The sequence below is a fragment of the Excalfactoria chinensis genome, chromosome 1 (genome assembly GCF_039878825.1).
Source record: "Excalfactoria chinensis isolate bCotChi1 chromosome 1, bCotChi1.hap2, whole genome shotgun sequence".
Lineage (NCBI taxonomy): Eukaryota > Metazoa > Chordata > Aves > Galliformes > Phasianidae > Excalfactoria > Excalfactoria chinensis.
This window is the reverse complement of record NC_092825.1, coordinates 11,655,354-11,677,576: the sequence shown is the minus strand read 5'-3', so window position 1 is coordinate 11,677,576 and position 22,223 is coordinate 11,655,354. Positions and strand designations below refer to the sequence as shown.

At 40.0% G+C, this 22,223-nt stretch overlaps 1 protein-coding gene across 3 annotated transcripts; it reads left to right on the top strand.

The window, feature by feature from the left end:
* Positions 1 to 1,017: 1,017 nt before the first annotated feature.
* Positions 1,018 to 22,134, top strand: NAPEPLD (N-acyl phosphatidylethanolamine phospholipase D). Of its 3 annotated transcripts, none has more exons than XM_072326482.1 (5): positions 1,018 to 1,234; positions 11,777 to 12,083; positions 15,922 to 16,568; positions 17,529 to 17,643; positions 19,493 to 22,134. In XM_072326482.1, the coding sequence occupies exons 1-5, from the start codon at positions 1,035 to 1,037 to the stop codon at positions 19,616 to 19,618; spliced, it is 1,395 nt and encodes a 464-aa protein (XP_072182583.1). In that variant the 5' UTR covers positions 1,018 to 1,034; the 3' UTR covers positions 19,619 to 22,134. The 3 variants fall into 3 exon arrangements, with proteins under 3 accessions (XP_072182583.1, XP_072182585.1, XP_072182584.1); XM_072326484.1 differs by lacking the exon at positions 1,018 to 1,234 and adding an exon at positions 1,246 to 1,456 and having other exon boundaries at positions 19,493 to 20,739; XM_072326483.1 differs by lacking the exon at positions 1,018 to 1,234 and adding an exon at positions 1,642 to 1,770 and having other exon boundaries at positions 19,493 to 20,739.
* The last annotated feature ends 89 nt before the right edge of the window (positions 22,135 to 22,223 follow it).

The window sequence follows — 22,223 nt, the reverse complement described above, 5'->3', positions numbered from 1 at the left end:
GTGAGAAGAATCAGGAGGAACAAACTGGGATTTTCCCACTAGTGAATGAGCAGCAAATCTGCTTGAATAAGGTAACTGGATGCAGTACTCCAGGTAGTGTCTCATAAGAGCACAGTAGTAGAAGAATCACTTCCCTCACCATTCTGGTCACCCTTCCCTTAATGCAACCCAGGATACAGTTGACCTTCTGGGCTGTAAGCACACACTGCTGGCTCATGTTGAGTCTTTCATCAACTGACACCCCCAAATCCTTCTCCTCGGGGCTCTCAAGACATTCTCCACCTTGTCTATAGATGTGCTTCCCCCAGGATCTTTAGACCTTCACCTCTAAGATTGCATGAGATTTCCCAACAATCTCATTGCTGATTCCTGAGCTTCCAGATAAGGTGCATATAAATGTGCCTGAACTCCAGATAGCCTCTGAATCCATATTGCTGTACATACAGTGTCAGATATACATATGTGCATAGCTTTGCTTTCTACCTTCCATTGTATTCCACCCTGAGGGAGCTATGGAAAGATATTAGCAGTTACCTGTTCTACTTCTGTGAGCTCCTCATTTCTCCAGGCTGGTTCCTCAGAGCCCCTTGCTTCCTACCAGGTGAGGACTGCTCTCAGGGGCTTGGCAGTGGGCTTAACTCCCTGCATGAAGAGTTTTAACTTCTAGCAGCAAAAGAAAGAACGAGGATAATGCAGGGGTGTGGGGGCTGCTCTGTGAGAGGAGGGTCTGCATCCCTGTTCCAGCTGTGCAAGGTTGAGCGAGCACCCGTTTAACTTCAGCAGTGGTCGGTGGCCCTGCTCCCAGTTCCTGAGAGAACCAACTTTAGGAAAGTTTTCTCCACATCACCAGTGAGTTTAGAGCACGCACAAGCTCCCGGACGGGGAACATTTACGAACTATCGGGGCCAGCCACAGGTCTTGGCCGGCTCCCAGCCCGACACTACCCGCTTCGGGCGCCAGACCCCGCCGCCATCTTGTTATCAGCGCCGTCCACGGCCGGGCGGGGGCGGCCGCACACGCGGGGTCGCAGCGGCATGGTGCGGGGCAGGGCGCTGTGGAGCTGCTGCCTGCAGTTGGGCGCGCTGCCCTCGGCGCTGTGCTGCGCGGGCGGGAAGCCGCAGCCGTTCAACAGCTCCTGCTGGAGAGCCGCGGAGCAGCGCAGGGGGTGGAGCGGCACCATGGAGGAGGAGGAGGAAGAAGAGGACGGGACTGCTCAGGGGCAGCGGCCCGGGAGGTGAGCGGAGCGCCGGTGTGCGAGCCGCTGCCCCGCACTTTCCTGTGGGCAGGGAGGGCCCCGCGGGCGGGCGGGCGGGACCGAAGGCAGCCGGCGCTTTGCGAGCCGTGCGAAGGGAGCACCTGCCAGCCCCCCGCCGCCTCCACGGTCCGGCCGGGATCCGAGCGGCCGAAGCTGCGCACCTGCTGCCGGGAGGGCGCGGCGGCACCGGCTGAGAGTCCGGTACCGGGGTCTCGCCGGGAGGGGAGGGAGCGGGGCAGGGCGCGACCGGGCGGCCGCTTCGGCGAAGTTGGGCGAGGGGGGAGGGGTCCCCGGGCCGCAGCCCTTTTGCTGGCCGCGCTCCCGGGCGCGCTGCGGTGCCTGCCGGCGTAGGGCCGGGATGCGGGTGGGTCCTCCCGGCGGGGGCTGCGGGGGCTGCGCCGTCCCGCCGCGGGGCTGCGGACCGCGTTCGCCCTGAGGAGGGTGGCTTGGAAGAAGTCCTACTTCGTCCCACCGCCCCCGTGGCCGTGCCCGGGTTTGCCGTGAGCGGACGGGAGGTAACGCTGCAGCATCGCTCCTGGAGCGACGCGTTATGTAACATCCCGGCAGCTTCGGCCGCTGATCCCGTGGAAGGGGAGATACGGGCGAGTGTCTGAGGCCGGCATTCCTCCTGCGTTGTGTGATGCGAACGTGAAGTGGTAGATATTAACAGAGTAATCTAACGTAATTAGCTCAGCCAAATAATCTCAATGAACAGTAATTATCTCTGGTAAGGGCTTAGGCAAAGTGTTCCTTGAATATCTTGGCTGCATGCGGTTATGTCCGTGTTGGACTAAAGCTGAAGAGATTTTTCTAGCGACGATCGTGATGTATTTTCCAGTTAGCAAATAGCAAGTCTGCAGCAAGTTCTCAGCTTCTCTTTTGAAGTACTGTTTGCATTTGGGTGTTTCTTTCTTATTTTTCAAGTGACACCGAAGGAAGCGACACCAAAAAATTAAAGGTCAGAACAGAATATGTAGTTTCATCACTTTTCTGACAAAAGACTTTTGAAAATGGCCATGGGTTTTTTTCTTTCAGAGTAGCTACTTTAGCACCAATGAGGTAGGAAGCCTGATTAATTTTATAGGTACAAACCACAAATGCTAATAAGATAAAAAACATGCTGCTTCGAGAATTGCTGCAGCAGTTGCTTGAGAAATGCCTGAGATGGTCTGAAAATGGAATCCGTGTCACAAGAAGGTAATAGACTGAGAAGCCCACTCTGATGTAGCAGTGTGGTGAAGAGGAGGAAGTAAGGGTTGGAAGTGAAACTGTTACAAATAGCAGCAAATGGGGCTTTGGCTTGGCTCAGACCGAAAGTGACCTATGGCCATTTGAAAAGCATTCCAGAATTGTTATTTTCTTCCCTTGTGAAGACTAAGTGGATTTGAGGAATTACCTCAGCAGAAACCTACTGTTTCCTTAACCTCCGTAAGCCCAAAATTGCAGCAGAACTGCTAATTCTTAATTCAGATTTCTTTTCTTTCTATGTATGAGAAAGCAAATGTTTGGTCTGCAATGAAGAAAATGCTGTCATATTAATTAGTGCCTTTATGTGTAACGCGTGCAGTGAAATTATTTTTCTTTTGGTCGCATCTGTAAATCCATTCCTGCTTTCAGTTTAGTCAATTGCTGTATGTTTTAAACTCGTAGTCAGGATCCTCGTTCTAACATGCTCAGAGCACGGCTGTGGTAAATCACTTGCTCATCCAGCCTTTACGTGCAGCTGGAGGCTTGAATGAAAGGGATTTTTCTGTGTGGCAGATGTTGTGCATGGTTTGAATATTCTTGGAAAACCTTGGAGTTGAGTCATATTATTTGTTGTTTGCATGTAATATATTAATGCTTGGCAGCTATTAAAGGAGGTATAATATGGATTTAGGTACCCATTTTGGTGCAGGAGTAGGCTAACTCTCACCGAGCTGTTCAGTAAAGGCATATATTACCAGGTGACTTCATGAGGACACTTGACTGCAGTCCTCGGGTATCCCTGCTGTGAGCATTAAGGTTTGGTGCGGTGTTGCACAAGGGAGCAGTCAGGTGGTGAGGAATAAGGCTGTGGATGTATATTGAGAGATTTTTCTTGGGTAAGACCTGTTAGTGCAGTTGGTGCTGGTGGAACCATCTGCTGAGCAAGGGTTGTTGTAAGGTGTCGATTTTTCATTGCTTACAATGTTTGGAAGCAATTTTGGTTGTTTACGTTGAAGGCTCTTATGTTGTGGGCTGGTTTTTGAAGGATGTTTTCAGTGCAGTTCAGCTATTTCTGATGATGAAATTGTGGCAGTAATGAGTTGTTTGTGAGCATCTATTTAGACTTGTTTAAATGAAACACTTTGTCTCCTGAAAACTCCTACCTATTTAGAATCGTGCCTTGAGAATTAGAAGAAGGCTCGCATTTATGTTGGAAATGTGCCTTGCCTCCTTCAGAGGGGGAAAACAAACAAACAGCCTTAACATGAATGCTTTTGTTATTGACTAACAACCACTTTGCCTTGCTTTGAGAGAGTACTTGGGGAAGCCTCCCAACTTGTGGTTGTGGGGTTAGAGAAAAAGGCTGTTTGTATTTGGGGAAAAAGGGTGATGTCTTCGCATGTTCCCAGTTTCCTTCCATATTTGTGTTCTTCTGTATCCAGTTTTCTGCTACTTATCATTCAGAAACCTTGTGTTTGGGAAGGCTGAGCATCTCATAGCTTAACTCTTGTGAAAGTTGGTTTTTGAACAGTTGCTTTCAAGAAAAACATTTTGTCAATAAAGAAAAACTTCAACTTCCTTTCATTAAATTCATTAAATGATGTGAGGATGATTTATTTGGATTTCAACACATCTGAGGTCAAATGTTATAGTTTTGTCAGATCCATACGGCTAAGGGGAACGTGTGTGTACATAGAAAGAGAGAGACGATGTTGTTTGAATAAGCAGAAATTGAGCATATGTCGAAATCCAAGCGTGAAAGTAGATTAGAAAAGAGTTTAAGGAAATATTTTTATATTAGATAGAAATTGCATTGGATACTGTGTGCTCAGACTTGGAACTGAAGAGAGGGAATTAAGTGAACCTGCTCTTAAATATGTATGTAAACAAAAATGTGTGTCTATTGACTTAGCGATGAAAACTTGTATAATGCTTCGGCATTGTTACACTTCCTGGATAACTGAGGCTTTGCAGGCTTTAAAGGATTATTTTCAGTGTGAGCCTAGAGAACATTTGCATAGCAGTTTGTTCCTTTCTGGCATGGGGAGAGAGAAGGAAAAAAGAAAATTAAAAGGCTTTGTAAATGAGGTGGAGATAGCGACTAAAGAGCTGCAGACATAAAAAATACCAGCACTGAATAGAAATGAACTGCTTCAGGTCCTGCTTTGCCATGTGGATCCTATGGATGAAGGTGTTGGCAGGACTTCTGTGCGCTTCTATGAAATAGTTCTTACCTGCCTTTCTTTCTGCCGTAGTATGTTCAAATAGAGCCTTAGTCTCGTCAAGTGTGGTAGCGTGGTGCTATTTTGTTTTAGTCATATCTCATTGACATAGGATGTTGGGCAGGGAGCCCTCTGCCCTTAGGACAGATTGCAAGCCTTTTCAACTTCATTGTAGTTGAGGAAAAACCTGTGCTAACAGCACAGCATCAGCATCACATAATGGCTTAAAATACTAAACCTGAGCTGTGTTGTATTTTAATGCATCTGACTGGCTAAAGTGTGTTTGTAAATACTGGACTTTAAAGTTTGATCATTTCTTCTAACTGTAAGCTTCATGCTGGAAGGGTTTGTGTCTGTGATTAATTGTATTCACATCAGGAGTCCAGCTAATGAACAGCTCATCCACTCCAGCACGAACTTAAGCAGAGCTGATGCCAGAACACAAAGCTGTGGTCTGGATCCTGTGGCTGGATGGGTACCGCTGAAGGGTTTGCTCTTTTAGAACAGCTTCATTAGAATTCCTTGCAATTGTGAGGGGCTGTCCATGGAGATTATCCTTGCTGCTGGAGTCCAAAGCTTATCTGTGCTCAGCTGTGTGCATAGGCTGTCTTCTTTAAAAATTGTCTGTGTTTTGAGTCACCATCCAATGGTTGTCTTGCATGCCATACTGCAGCCGTATTGCACAAACTTTGCTTCTGTGTGTGGTCAGCTGGAGGCCTGTGTAGCACAGCGGGCAAGAAAACTTTAATTACAGCTCCAGAATATGCATCCCCCATTCTTCCTGATGCTTTAATGGAAATAGGAAATGGGTTATTTAGAGAGAGACAGTAAAGCACTTCACAGTGAAGGGAGAATTGATTCCTGCTGTCCTTCTGCCTTCCCCAAGAACAGCACAGAACAGTGCTGCTTTTAGGCTTAATCTTAACAGTGGTCCCATGTGTCCAACACAATAGCTTTATGTTTTTGTTGCCCTCTGTTTTTCTATGTCTACATATATACGTATGTATGTTTTAATATCTAAGTATCGTTACTATATTATGTGTTTTCTATGTGGTCTAGGACAATTCCTTTTCACTCTGTGGTCCAGGCAAGCCAAAAAGCTAGGCACTCATGGGAGACTGAGCTTTTAAATGTGGTAGTCATATGCCTGTTTTTGGAAACAGAGATTCAAGCCTGCAGTAAAAGATGAAGATAGAGAAGGAAATTATTAGTTTTAATAGGCATCTATAGGTAAAGACATTGAAGGGTTGGGTCTGTCATCTCTGTTTATATGCATGGTTCCTAAAGGTAAAAGCTATCACGTAGCATCATAAACTATACAGAATACACGTGTTGCAGCAAAATTCTGTAATGCATAAAGATGTCAGGGGCTATAAAGCCCTGTCCATAGTGGACAGGGACAGTTAATCAGCTGAGGCATTTAGATGGCAAAGGGTTGGTTGCTGTGAGTTATCCCAGTTTCAGGAAGAGGCAGCTTCGTGAAGGTAGTGCAAGTGCAGAGCTGATCACAGCACTGAGAAATAGCTGGCTCCAGGTACTGCTGGTGGATCTGACTAATGCCTGTTTGCATTTGTATCTGAGGGCGCAGGAGGATGTAGCTGATAGCACCTGTAATCGCTGTGAATAACTTCTTGTTGGCTCGCAACCCTCCCCTGCCCGAGCCAGTTTGTTGGTGCAAACCCTTGAGTGCTTACACAGTGATCGGAGTGGAAATAAGGGCTTCTGTAGAGGACAGGATGGTAAGGAATGACTGTCTGCTGCATCAGCTCCTTGGGGGAATTCACCATGTGGACACACGTGTTTGTTTTTCTTGGTTGGTTGGTTGGTTTGTTTTCAAGCTGGAGGAGTAGTGAGAGCAGAGGTGGGCTGGCTGGCAGTGGTGGCTGCTGAAGTAATACAGCTGTTGTAAGATTGCTTTAGTGGTAATTAATTCTTTTTTCTCAGTAATGACTAAATGCAGTTTTGTATTGTTGGTCCTCACATCTAGATTCATCCTAGTTCTTAGAGGGCTATTTCTGCTTCTTTTTTTAACTCAGTTATCCATCTTTCTGTAATATCACACAAAGTCATGGTAGAGTCAGGATACTTGCAGGTGGTTTATAAGAGCAGGGAAGGAACAGTTGGCAGCTTACACCAGTGCGTGCAAGAAGGGAAGAAGGGTGTAGTAGCATGGGTTCGGGGAAGGATTGTGGTTGGGTTTGAAAATGACCTGGGGAACAGGATGCCCCACAGAATCTCTAGCTGGCTCTTAAAATATCAAATAGTTTGAATAGAACTCTTGCAGTACTTGTTCTCGATTTCAGCTTTTTAGTGGAAATCTCAGATAATAAAAGTATTCTTAGATCAGCTAGTTGCAAGCTTGAGAGCCTCTCCGTGTGAAATCTTAAGACCAAGAGAATCTGGAATAACTGCCGTTGCAACTGGCCTGGACAGCCTGAAGTACTTAACAATAAAGGTTTAAAGGCATTCAACATTTTCCAGTCTCTGAACTGTTCATTAATTAATGCAGACAATTTCTTCAGACTTAAAGGAAAAATAAAAGCACAGCCAGAGCTTAGCTGGCACTGACTTGATAGTTTAATGTTAGAAGGCTTTTTTTTGTTGTTTTTAACTGGTGTGCTGCCTAGTGTTTGCATATACCTCTTAGCTGAAATACTTTTATTCAGTTTTGAGCCAAAAGCGTGATTTTTGCACCCAAAGAACATTTATATTGAAAAGTGTTTTCTGAGTTGTGTAGCAATACACAGCTTGCAGAAAGTTCTTGCTTTGATAAGACTGTAGTGGTATAATAAAGGCAGAAACCAGTGCAGTTCTCCAAGTGCCATGCACTGTTGCACTGTCCCTTTTAGGTCATGCACAGTGCAACCCAATTCTGGATGTGATCTATAGGGAAGGACAGCAGTTAGAAATGAACCGAGCTTGAATCTTCAAAAACAGATTAATGGGGATATTTGAAAAGCTGGGGAATGTTTGCAAGATAAATACGATGTTTTGTTGGATTGCAGTAAACCATGGTTTCATAGTAAATCTTCCTTTTCCTTTCTGGCTTATGAATTTGTTAAATAAGGACCAAGTTTCTGCATAGAAAAGGATGAATTTGTTCCAGCAGCCTTCACAGTTAGCGTGTCAGTGCCCATGTAGCACCTTGTCAGGTTCTGAGCAGTGACTGCTAGAAAAGGCTGGCTGGAAGAGGTGAAGAGCTGTGCACTTGTTTGTGCATTGATGCTTTTCTGCTAATCAAGTTGAAATGATGTGGCTCTTCAATGTCTACAGAGAGCATTTGAAAATAAAAGTTTTAATGACTGTGCTTCTTGTAACTTCAATGTATCCTGCTTCCAAAATCATTTTGGAACCTATTTGAGGAATTATTAGAATGTTTACATAAGCTGTTAATGGTTTTCCTAAATATAGAAGAGGCTTAAAGCCCAAATATTTCCATCCAAGCTTTCAGTTACACAAGCAATGCTAAACTAAACAAACAAATTGACACCAAATCTACTGTGATAAAAGCTGTCCTTTTTTCCAGGGATAAGCTTGATTATCAGAATGTAAGGCCTGGAATTTCCTTGCCACGTCCTGCCTCATCTACAACTTCCTTTGCTTTATGGGTTCCCAAGGGCCCCTTAGTGTTTGCTGCTGGAAAACCAGTTGTGTGAGCTTTGCGTTTTGATTCATGTTGTGTTTTCATCCTGTTCATCCAAAAGGGTTCTTCCCCTCTGTCTAGGGTACCTTCTGGCACCATGGGTTTGGCATGACTCATGGGCTCATACACTTGTTTGTTTGTGATGATGTGTTTCTTTTTCTGAAGGAAGCTGAACCAGTAAAGCATCCCTGCCTGTGGAGATCATAGAAGCACGGAATCATAGAATGGTTTGTGTTGGAAGGGACTTTAAATACCATGTAGTTCCAGCCCACTCTGGTGGGCAGGGTTGCCACCCACCAGGTCAGGTAGTTGTGGAATGGTTGTGTTTCTTCCTGTCTTAAACTACTGTGCCAATCCCTTTACCCTTTTCTGTGGCAAGTTACCTCATCCTGAAGGATGATTTCCATATGTTAAGAAATCAGTTCAGTACTTCTAAGTAGGAACTTTCCTCTTCCCTTAAAAGGTGCGGAAAACAAAGATTTCTTATAGCACTTTACATGATCAAATACTCACCAAGGGCACAACCCCTTCCTCCTGCTTCCTTCTGCCGCCACAGCTCCAGTCCAGTTTGACTTTGTAGTACCTCTGACCTCATAATTTGGCTGGCAATACAGTGCTTAAGTTCTTTGAAGCTTTTTGCCAAACCATTATTTTTCTTGGAGAAGAAACCATAAAAGCTGGTTGAAATATCAGCTCATTCCTGACTGCTTAGTTTTTAGTATTTAAAATATAACTGGAATCTCTTTGTTGTTAGAGGCTTTCTTTTGCAAAAAGGGTAAGAGTATCCTTAAACTAATAACTGGTTGAGTCTCATTTTAAGCTAATAGTTGAAACATACTGGCTTTCTAGAAACGAATCTATGTTCTTAATATGAAAAATCAGAGTTCTTCTACTGTATTCCTTAAATATTCATTTTAAATAAGATGAATCTGTGGTTCATCAGGAATACTTTGTCAGTTAATAGTTGGTCAGTTTGTCCTTATGCATCTAGAGGAGTTTGAAGTCTGTGAGCACTGGTCTCTTTTCTCCCTTCAGTTGCCAATGGAATACTAATGCAAGTAATGTATGTGCATCATGTGGAAAATATCTTGGCAGACATATACCTGCAGTGCCTTAAATGCTTTGGCATTGTCTTTGTTTAATCAGCGTAGTTGATCCCTTCTTCCCCTAAAGGCTTATTCTTTCAGAATAAGATCAAAGGTTTTTATAAAAAATGTAAGCAAAAGCAGAATTCACCTATTTCAGAGATGAATGAATAGATAAACAGAAGCTTAAAAATAAAACCTTAGGCACTTTTCTCTCTAATATAAAAAGTCTTATAGGAATAATAATTACAGTAGTCATATATATTTAAAAATCAGACTCCAAGATGTTAACAGAAGAATTTCCTGGAATTAAGCGTCTACCTGATTAAACTTCTTTGGGTTGTTTTCACCATGTGTTGTGGAAGAGTAGATGTTTTATGCTGTGCCTGTGTGCTTCGCTAAATTAATGAGTTGACTGGGCTCTGGAAATGCTCTTTGAGGAATGGCACAAAAAACCCTCCCGAGTTAAAGCAATACTTAATGTATCCATTACAGTTTTCTTATATATTCCACTTACCAGTTTGTGCTTCTTAGCTCTAGTATCTGTTTTAAATGGCATAGAGCAAGTTGGGTGGCTGCTGAAATGAAGGCTGATTCCAGCAGGTATTTTATGGAGCAGAGAAGACAGCTTGGGAACAACTAATGTTGTGATGAAGATGTGATGTGCTATTGATAAATAGAAAGCACATAATTAAGTGGTTTCAGTGAAGTTACAGGGATACCAGAATAAAAGGCAAATTAGTTAAAAAGGGGTTATGACCAAGAGTGTTACTTCTTAGAAATGTGATCAGGAATGTTTTCTGAATGTTGATTGAGCAGTTGTGCATTCACAATCGACATTTCACCCACCTGCTGCTTTTTCAGTTGGCCCCTGCTGAAGTAGCAGGGAAGAGCTCTGCATTTGAAGTTGGAGCATCACAAGGAAATGGATTGGAGTTTAATTTGATGATGCTTCTTATCAGTTTGCAAAAACCAAGGTGTAATATTGCAGTAACAGTCTATTTTTTTTCCTGTTACTATGAACTTAAGAGGGATGTGGTGAGTCCTGCCTATTCAACTACTTAGACAATACCACATTTAAGGAATAATTGTTAAGAAAACCATCCGCTGTGTTTACTTTTGTTCTCTGACAATTCTGAGTGAAGTGACTTTGGTACGTCTGACCAGTGCTTCACATATGAGAATACTGCTGAAGTCTGAATAGCTGAGTTAGTGAATTGTTAGACAGTCTAAAATGTGTACTGGACAGTTTTCACCACAACAGACTTCACAGTTTCTAATTAAAACTTGTAAACTTCCAACATGTAGGCAGCATATCCTACTGTCTGTCCATTACTAGTTGTCTACTAGTTCTTAACAGATAGAATTTGTAAGTGCTTGAAGGGAGATGACCTTTTAAACATAGCAACCCGTTTTGTAAATACTGGAATGTTGACATTAAATATAGAAACGGAAGCATTTAGTTTTGACTGAATTCCTTTAAAGGAAATCTGAATATTTGTTTTCTCCACCTTGGGCGTACAGAGGTCAATGGGACTCTGTATTCCTATGGTCTCCAACAGTGCAGTGCAGTTTGGAATAAGAGCCTCTGACTGCCAATGTGAAAATTTTCTAAGATTGGCCCACGTACGGCTTCAGAAAAATAGTCTTTTCTCTGCTATTTTCTCACTTGTTTTTATCCTTCATTTCGCAGTGGGATTAAGAACAGGCACTGCAGACATGATTTGCAGACATGATTTGCAGACATATTCCAAGCTTCTGTGTCCTTTCATATGTCAGTTCAGTCAATTTTTTATGAAACTTGTCTTTGAAAGGCGAATCATGCTGTTGCTCCACTGAAGTTTAGCTTTGTTTCAGACAAGACAGGACCAAATAACTCGTGTTGTGGTTTTTTTTTCCATGCATGTGTGTGCATGTGTTGACACATCTTGTAGTCAGAAGCAGTGTCATCAATGCTATGGGAGGCTGCTGCTTTTACTACACAACAGTCACTATGTGGGCAAGTCCTAAGGTGCTCTGTAGTTCCAGCATCTCTTGGACATGCTTGAAGGATCACATTACATTAGGCACTAAATGTCATAAGTAAGGACCCCTCCCCCTAGCTCTTGCAGTGGGTAGATAATAGCACTCGCATCCCAACCGGTGCATACCAGGGAGTAAAATTCTGCCTGATCTACAAAGAGATCTGATGTCTGCTTGCCACGGCATGTTTTTGATGTCTTTTGTGTAAGAGCAACAGTTTAAAAAGCTTATTTTGTTGAGAAAAATACGGTAGATCATGAAATGGGTAGGATAGGTTTGTTTCTAATGGATGAGAACATTCAGTCTTACAAACACTGATGTTACTCCAGAAAAATATCGATTAATTTAAAATGTATTTTAGTTCTCAAAAAAATATGGATAAGAAAACAGAAGAGCCTGCTCCATCTGCATCCAGCCAGTACCCTAAGGAAGCAGTGAGGAAACATCACAACTCAGATCGAGGATCCAGGGGCAGTGACTCTTCCAGAGCCTCCAGGAAAAGCTTCAGGCTGGACTACAGGCTAGAAGAAGATGTAACGAAATCAAAGAGAGGCAAAGATGGGAGATTTGTCAACCCATGGCCAACATGGAAGTCACCAACATTGCCCAATGTTTTGAAATGGTGCCTCATGGAGAAAGATAACAGCAATGTGCCATCTTCAAAACAGGTAAGCGCTTACATGTTGTCTGCTTGTGATTTAGATGGCTTTTTCCTCAAGCATAACATCTAAAGCAGGACAATTTCTAACTAAGAAATTGGACAACTTCAGGATATTCCTCACTGGTGCTGTTTTTCTGATTTTGTAATTGCTTTCTTTATACTTTTCAATAAAGTAATAATCCTTCTCGCTTCTTCAAGATTTTGCCTTTCAATTAGTTTCTCAACCTTGATTTAGTTGGTACAGTTTATGTTTATGAAAAACAAAAATAACCTGACTCAATCATGAACTACATAAACAAATATACTGTTTCCATTTTAATGGGCATTGCATTATGAATCATACAATAAAACATCATTTATATTGGACAAAGTAGCTGTGGCATATCATTACCTTTTTTTTTTTTTTTAGACTATCATGAAATACATATTAAACATATATATATATGTATATATATATATAGTTTCTTTCTTTTACTTATGGAAGTGTTTGCAAATCTATGTTTCTGTTTCAGTAAACCAAGAGGAAAAAAAAAAAAGCATATATTAAAACTAACGGGAACAAGTATTTATACTGAAATATTAAAGGTACAGTGCCAGTTTACTGGGAGACATCGTTGTTTGTTCTTTGTGTGTTGCTTCTATCAGGTGTGGTATCTATATAAGGAAGGCCTTAAAAAGCAGAGGTTGGAGAAGTAACCTCTGAGAGATGCTTCATGTCCATGAGGAGTACTGGAAACTGGCAAACCACTGGTTATCTCTGTAGCCATGACAGTGTTAAAGTTCACAGTCTTGGGCTAAAGTTTTGACAGGATTACTTCTTTGTGTATTTTCTAATGTGTTTTCTTGACCTACAGAAAAGCTGTGCAAAAGGATATACAACAAGGGGAAGTATTTTTGAACCAACAGGAGTTAGTAATGCTTTTAAGCACCCTAGAAAGCAGACATAAGCTATAAAACTCACAGGCCGTGTTCAGCAAGTAGCTTACATTTTTCATTTGTTATCTTACATGAATTACCTGTGAAGGAAGTTATCTGATCAGGTTTCTTATTAACATGGCCCTGAGAAAATTTGAGATTTCTTGAAGGTTATGTAGCACAGAGCTTATTTAAGGGAGAATTAATCTTGGCTGTAATTGTTCTACACTAATAATAGTTCAGTTTCAGAAAAAAAGCACAGCGAACTTATTTTGGTCTGGGGTCCCCTCCAATGATTTCCCGTTTTAAAAATGGTATCCTGTCTCTGTAAGTTATCTGTACTAACAGCAGTTGTCTCAGTGTGCTTTAGTCACGTTTATGTACAATTCACAACTTGGCTGGTTTCAGTTGCCTTTGACTGCTGCCCTGTTCTGTATGTGTGCAGTAGCTGTAGTCATTGCTTCAGCTCTTGTCAGCACAAGTGAGAAACCTCGTCAGTGACTGAGCTACCTAGAAGGCAGTGCTCAGCTGTACTGAGAGCAGAATGTACAGCTTTGATGGCAGTAGAGACCTGCAGTGCTTCTCTTTAATTTACTGGTTATCCCTGCAATAAAGGATGATTACAAAGAAATCTGCACTGTCCCAGTTGTAAAGCTCACTTGTTCTCTCTGACCCAGCTGGGATTCATTTTGGACTAATTTTATTGCTTTGCATCTGAAATTGTAGGATTAAGTACCTCTAATTATTTAGTAGCTTAGTGAAATGCATCAGAAACAGAAAAACTCAGATAGGGATCAATGAAATGCACTCCTTAAGCCCTCACAGCCATTTTGATGCTTGTTCCAGCTATGTCTGTTCCACACCTAAATCAAGCTTTAAAGCTCTTCTGAGCTTGTTTAAAATTCAAACTAGGTGCTCCATACTTTATTTAACACTGCTAGATAACATAGTCTTAGAAGATATTCCTGCTCCAGTTTCCAGCTTTAAGCATGTTTGGTGCCTCCTGTACTGAGCAGGTTCAGTTTATTTGTACCAAATGCTTTGCATATGGTTTTTAAAAAGTAATAATCCAGGTACTTCGCTGTTGGAAAAGCTGTGTATTCATGCTTTCTCAACAAGCCTTTAGCATTATCCAGAATGAATATACTTTTTGTACATTTATTACAGGTTTTATTAAAAATTTGTTGCTTTTTTTTCCCTCAGTGCCACTGAAATGTCTTTTAAGTATTTAGGTTTTGGATCAACAGTATCAATTGTTCTTATTGCTGTAAAATCCAGTGGTAGTCCAGTATGCACTAAGTACCAAAAATCCTAAGCTAATTAGCTAGACTTACTGAGGCCAGTCATGTGTTTCTTCTTGCTTTGCATTAGGAAGGAAGAACGTGGGTTGGGGAGTACAGCATAATGTAGGTAGAAACATTTTCTTCTTCTAGCAATAAAGACAGGATGGTATATTAAGCACATCTGCCTCTGCTGATAGCTGATTTGAGATTGATGCTATATTTCAAAGGTCTGTTGTAGTTCTTGTAATATTGCTGTTCCTGGTTGGTTTGACGGAGGACAAAATGTGCTATAGGAGGATGAAGGTTCTGTAAGATTATGTACTTTGTTCATTATCCCATTGCACAAGTTTTAAGAATTTCATATAAAGTATACTGCTAATAGAACTTGTGGTTTAGGTTGTTCTTATGATTTGGGAAGTGGTTAATTAAGGAGGAATTGGGTCTTATAACTGAATCTCATCTTGGTTTGTTCCAAATGAAAGTGAAAAAGTTCTATAGGCAAGCAGCTCCTTGCTTAATAAAAATACTGTCAGGCATTATAAGTACTAGCCAGAAAATTGGTTGATATAAATACTGCAGCCAATACATAGAATGACTTCACTTTTACTCATCTGATGGGAAAGCCAAATAGTGAAACTAGTCTCGCCTCCAGTGCAAAGTAATTTGTAGGCCAACTTTAAAAACAAATACTTAAAAAAGAATGTTTTCCATAGCAATGCACGTACTGATGTAAGTTGTGTTATGAGAATTATTACATTTCATACCTGGCTACAATTTCCTTGACATAAACTGACTTATTGACTTAACCACATCTAATTTCACAGGTTGACCTAATTTCTGTCCATGAAACTTATGCTGCTTCTGTGTACTTAGAAGAAAATGTTTCTATTTCATTCTTAGTTTTTCTCATTCTAATAATAATACTTCTTTCATTCTTGTATGAGTTAATTGATTGTACTGCACTAACCATTCAGCTTTGGAGGTTATTTGTACAGCAACTTAATATGCGTCTCTTTCCTGAAGGCAGTAGTGAAACTTTTTCAGTAGACATGTCTCATCCGTTAGTGCTCAGAAAAGCAATTTCATGAATACTTAATTACTCACAGTAAGAGTTCAGAATCCTTGTCCCAACATACACTCTCCAAATCAATAAAATATTGCAGGGGATGTAACTTCCTTGAAGCTTTCAGGGCTGATTTAGCAAAAGAAACCCTAGACTCCTGGACTATCACAGCATCAGCTGGGCTTTTAAGGGAGCAGGAACTTAGCTCTGTGTAACCTCTCTGATAGTGTTAATCTAATGCTAGAGACAGAGGGCAACAACCATCACAGGGAGGAAACTAACGAGGAACCAGAAGTGCTGGGACGTCAGTATCAGCATTAGTACATTTCTTAGCCTCTCTTGAACTCTCTTCTCTTGAGAAAGGGAAGTGAAAATGTGACCAAATAAAAGATTAATTCAGGAGGAACTTGCTGGGAAAAAGGCCATTAAAAAGACATCTGTGTTGCAGTTCTTAAGTTGCCTAAAAATATAAACAAATCTCAAGTCTTGACTGTGATAATTTGTGCCTTGTATGAAGTTTTTGTTTCCCAGCCAAGTCCGTTCTGGTATGTCTCATGCATATTTTGTTCTTTTTCTTCTGATAGGAACTTGACAAAGAGCTTCCAGTGTTAAAACCATACTTTGTTCAGAACCCAGAACTTGTTGGAAAAACAGGAACTGGTATGCGAGTCACGTGGTTGGGACATGCCTCAGTTATGGTGGAAATGGATGAACTGGTATTTCTTACTGACCCCATCTTCAGCCAACGGGCTTCTCCTGTGCAGCTGATGGGCCCCAAGCGTTTCCGACCGCCTCCGTGCACAGTTGACCAGCTCCCCAAAATAGATGCTGTCGTCATCAGCCACACTCACTACGACCATTTGGACTACAACTCCGTAAAAAGTTTAAATGAGCGCTTTGGCAGTGAGCTGCGCTGGTTTGTGCCTCTGGGGCTTTTAGACTGGATGCAGAGATGTGGTTGTGAGAATGTGATTGAACTGGATTGGTGGGAAGAAAACTGTGTCCCTGGTCACGATGCGGTGACTTTTGTCTTTACCCCTTCTCAGCACTGGTGCAAAAGGACTGTGACAGATGACAACAAGGTTCTGTGGGGCAGCTGGTCTGTCTTGGGACCTTGGAATAGATTTTTCTTTGCAGGAGACACCGGATACTGTGTTGCTTTTGAACAAATAGGTAAAAGATTTGGACCTTTTGACCTTGCAGCCATCCCCATTGGAGCTTATGAGCCAAGGTATGAAAATGATATGTTTTGGTCAAAATAGGCAAAAGAGACAAATTGCTCATTTTTCTTACTTTTTGTCATTCAGCAACCAAAAGATGGAACTGAAATGTCTAGTTCACTTGCCTGTGTATTTGCATTGCTCAGAGGAACTCGGAGGTTTTACTCTTCTTAAGTATAGCTATATGCTTAAGCTAAGTATACTTAAGTCTTAAGTATAGCAAGGATGAATTGGCTGACTTCCATGAAAAACACTGAGTCAAAATCTAGAATTACTTTGTGGCTTTTTCTCTTAAAAAGCAATGCTGAGTCCATGTCATTTAGGTACATACAGGTTGCTGCATTTTTTTTTCCCTTGCTGAAGTCCTTATGTTGCTTTTGCAACTTATTTGGAAATGGAGATGAATCCTTTCTAGTGTGTGAAAGACCTAATTTGTTCAGAAATCCGTATCCTACTTACCGTGGGGTATCTACATTTTTTAGATGATAACATTCATATAATGCTGGAATCAGACATGGTAAAAAAAAAGTAATTTTTATATATATATATATATATTAGATATATATGTAGTGTTTTAAAATATGCCTAGGTCCCCTTCTCTGCTTTCTCACCACTCCCTTTGGTTATCTTCTGAAGCACATCTTTTATGATATGTGCTACTAGCATGAAGTTAAGTGGAATTTAAATCTGTGGTCTTAATGCCTCCAGGTATCACTAATATGTCCTTATGCTATTAAAATTATAGGTAAGAAAATAACTTTCTGGGGAGTGAAAATACAGGAGCTGCTGTTTTGTATGTTTTGTATGTATATTTTCCAGCCTGTTGATTTTGAGTGTTTGTATATTCTTAAGGCATATATACTCTAACTTTCTGATTGGGAAAATGAATATTTTTCGATTCCTTGCAACTTACTCCATGAATGTAAAGAAGAAATCTGGTGACACAAAAAATTCACTTTGTGTTTTGATAGGTGGTTTATGAAACATCAGCATGTGGATCCTGAAGAAGCAGTAAGAATCCATATTGATGTTCAAGCAAAGAAGTCTGTAGCAATTCATTGGGGAACCTTTGCTTTAGCAAATGAGGTAAATTTAAGCACTACACATGAGCTCCGATTTTCTGACTACATGGTCATTATTGATATTTCCTTCATGCAATTTAACCCATGTATCTATAAATATATGATTAAAATGTAATATGAGTGAGAAGTTGTTACTGTATGGACTGTGCATCAAAACAATGTGTAGTTTTACATAACTAATGTGTAAAATAGTTAAGACTGATTTTAAAGTATAGATACTAAAACACCTGGAGATCTATCAGCATCTTGTAACTTCTGCAAAGTTATTTTTTAAAGGTTGAATTTCTTTCTGGTAGAAAATCCTGTCAGACAGAGAAGCATATTGGGAATCTTATGTTAAGCAGCATCTCTAAGGCCCCTTCTTTGTTGAAAGAATGAGATACACGGAAATAGTTGTAACTATATTCCTTCTGAGTTAGAGAAAGTAAATATTATGGGTAGTAGATTTCTCCAATTGAGCACCCTTATTAGTTAATGTATTTGCCTACCTTTTATCTAGCATAAATTTAAAAACAAACAAAACCACTAAAATGGAAGTCATGGGGCAAAGAAAGATTGAACCAGTCAAGAAAGTTAGTCTGTACTCTGTCATTTCAATAACTTTCTCTTCTCTGAAGTTTGTACCTTTGAGTTGTAGACTGATTCTTATGACAGCTCCTCTGTGTCCTTTCATCTGAAATCTGGAAAGAGAAATCAGTGCAGCTGACAAAGCTACGAGTCTTTGGTTCTGAACATTCCATACTGAAAGCAAAGTAGACATAATAGTGCACTAGCAGTCGTTATACTCAGAGAGAAAAACAAAAACCAAAACAAAAAACAGCAACTATCTTCTGAATAAACAGGGTTTGTGTAGGGATTTAAATAGCTAGAATATGTCCTGTAGAGTGAATAATAAACCTGATGTCTGATGGTTGAGAAACATGGTAGACAGGGAGATTCATTGCCAAGTTTTACTTTTTTATTGCATACATTTCTTGGAAGCCTTAAGAACTGAGTGCCCCTACTTCAGTATGGGTTTTGTGCACCATGTCAGTCTAGTAAATGCATTGAATGGTATTTTTGATTTCTGATTAAATATCAGCTTCTTTTACTGGCAAAACATGGGAAAACTTGGTTATCCTGAGTTGTTGCTGATTCCCACTTTTGTTCTGTATCACTTGTAGTAGTAATTAGTTGCCTGAATACTGTAACGGTGACTAAAAATGAAGTGGACGGCAAGAAGTCTGTGTTCTTGGAGGCACCTTGTCTAGTAGCTGTTTTTCAACTTTCTTTGCAACAGTTGCACTATTACGTCTTGTAACTTCCTTCTGACTCTGTTTACTTTACTCATAAGGTTTTCTATCTGAGATGCCTTAAATGCTCTGTCGCTAGCACTTAAAAAACAGACCAGTTACTTCAAAACAAAAAAAATGGATTATTCTTCTTTAAGATGCCTTTTTAAAAACGTTACAAATACTGCTCCTCTGAAATATATTTACTACACTGAAATAGCACTATTCTGTAAACACTTTGTTTTACTAATGTGAGAAAGCGCCATCTACTGCCTGCCAGCATATCCTGTGATAGGAATGACTAATGACAGCTTCTGCTTCAAAGGGATCTATTTACATTGTAAAGGACTGAATTTTGGGTAAGATATTCCTTATTAGATACTGGAGGAGCGTAAATCAGTATTCTGATTCTTTGAAAACTAAAAATGAAACAAAACATTTTGGTTCAATTTGACAAATGTATTCCCTTTCCTTTTTTAGGTAATAGCTAATATGTAAAGCGGTATTTTAGAGTGATGATACTCCTTTCTATTTTCTTGCTCACTAAATGTGATGTTTTTCCTTGAATTGTTATTTTTCCAGTATTACTTGGATCCTCCAGTTAAACTGAATGAGGCTCTTGAAAGATACGGCTTGAAAAAAGAAGACTTCTTTGTCTTAAATCATGGAGAGTCACAGGACTTGAATACAAACGATGGGTCTGAATAGTAAACCAGCAGCAATTCCTTGTAAGCCTTGTTTGATTTGAACAAGTATTTAATATTGCGAACTTTAATTTGATGTACTTACAAAGTAGATTGAGTTAATTGGATTTTTAGATTCCAGGTTTGTCAGTTTCATAACTGAAGTTCTCATACAAATTTCATTTTTCTGTTGCTTTTGTTTTCATTGTTCAGTTATATTCATTTTATTTAGATCGTTTACAAATTTTGGGAGGTGATCCAAACACTGGTTAATATGTGAGATACTGCTTGGATTTAACTTGCAGTTTCAACTCTTACTTACACCAGTGATAAACATTTTTGTTTGTTTTTTTTTTTAAACTCGTCATGTTGCCTATAACAGCAATAATACCTTCAGAACAGGACACGGTCTCATAATGAATGGCTGACAATTAATTCTTCATTGTTACGTCTCACTCGTTAATCATTGATTTTTCAAATTACATCCTGTTCCTCGGTAGCTTCACAATGTTGTATGGGGCATCTCCCAATACATCTGTGTTATTAAAGCACAAGCACAGTAAAATTATTGTTTTACTGTGTGCTCCTCCATTTTCATTTACCGAGGAACCACAAAAGTTGAATTTTAAGATGATCTAAAGAATTGTGCCTTTAGCAGAGAGAGAGGGCCTCAATATGGCAACATCCATGTGTAATGCTAAACGATGACCACAGGATCTGTGCACTTCCATTGTTAATGTTTTTAAGTTAGGCCTGAATGTGTCTAAAATAATTTCCTTGTCAAATACTGTACATGAAATCCATTAGTGGCACTTGTCTTTGCATTGACTATTAGCCAATTAAATACTTTTCTTAAGTGAAAAGTCTTAAGGGCTGTGGTAATTTTTCTTATAGCTTCCTTATAATCTTAAGGTTGAATGAGAGGCTACAAAACTACTTGCTATGTAAAACTTGGCTAAATGTGTCTGTATCATATTGCCATGCTCACTTACAGAATTAAAGCCTATTGTTGCCAAAACCAAAAAGTAAAAATGGTGTTTTGCTCCTTAACTCATCATTTCTGATTTTTAAATTCTTTTTACTTTTGTGTGTTACATTTTATATTCATACTCCACCAAGATCAATAAAAACAATACATTCCCTGGGATTTTAAGGCACTGACTTCCATCAACTAATTCAAACCAATCAAGGAGATCTCATGCTGCAAGTAAGCTTCAGTTTTCAACAGTTACCTTTTAGAAGCCTACAGTAGGAAGTACTAGGAATCTTAAAGAACTTAATGGCAACAGGGAACAGCACAAGGAGGCAACGATCAATTGGTCTAAGTTAATGCAGAGGAAGGCTTCTGGAATAGGTAATTAAACTATATGTAAGCAAAAGTAGCTTATATTCCTTTAGTGTATTTCATATTTAACAAACATCAAGATTTCTTTATTTGAAAAGGTATTTTTACAATGAATGTAATAACCAGAATATGTTCAGAACTGATTTAAAGCTACTGCTAGTAGTTCAGTGTTGATTTCTGCAAGGATGTTTCAGAGTCTGTGTCGGCCTTTTATTTACACAACAGCTTCAGTAATGACTTGGATATGTAGTGTCTATTACGTGTAATATTTTGGAAGAGATCAAGTTGCTGGATATCTTCGGAGGATGTTATTAAAACTCCATTATTTTTTTCATTTCAAAACTTTTAGACTGCATTCTGTGGAATTCTGTATTTTAGAAAGGAAAAAAATGAAACTGAAAGAGCACCTATTATATGTAGATCAGCAGCAAAATATCAGAGTACTACATTACAAGGATCAGAGCCTTAAATGTCAGTAACACTATTTGTATGTAGAACAGTGACAGCTGTTTTGTTCGGTGTTGGTAGGATTCCACCAAGTGTGGGGCAGCAGATTTAAAATAATTAAGACCTTCCCATGAAGACACATCAGACAGCCTTGCATTATTTCAAAACACCTCAGCAGTATTATTCTGTGAAGAAAAGATTTTAAAATAAATATAGACCAGAAGAAAGAGACTGAAGCAACAGTGCAATCTGTTTTCCTGTGTTTTAGATACAGAGGACAATTGGTCATTTGAATTCATTTGTATCCTTTGGCAGTTGACAGAAACTTTAATTATTCAAAAGATGTCAACTGATGTTTAGGTTGTAGAGAGGAACATCATGGCATCTCCATTGCTGAGGTGAAGAAAGGAAATGTTAATAAAATCAGACGACATGTCAAGAATAGACCGATATCTTCTTGTCTTAGAAGACAGAGGTGAAATAAGTGACTCTTCAGTGTCTGACCTAGAGTTTATTTATCTTTGCTAAATGTTTTTCTGTTTTTTAATATATGTATTCTTTTACTCTTTTGTATTAAGTGATTATAATATACCTTGTGTATTGCAAAATGGATTGGTTTTGGACCAGTGGGAAGGAGAAAGAAAAGTTCACTGTAAGTGCAGTGATTGACAGAGTTCTGTTTGGGATTCATGTTAATTTCTGCCTTCATGGTCTTCCTGTTGAATTAAAACTACTTGTTAATTGGCCTTATCCATTCATTGATCAGGACACAGATATGTTGTATTTTCCAGGTCATATTTTTCTTGCAGCTTTATCTATTTGGAAAGTGATGTCTACT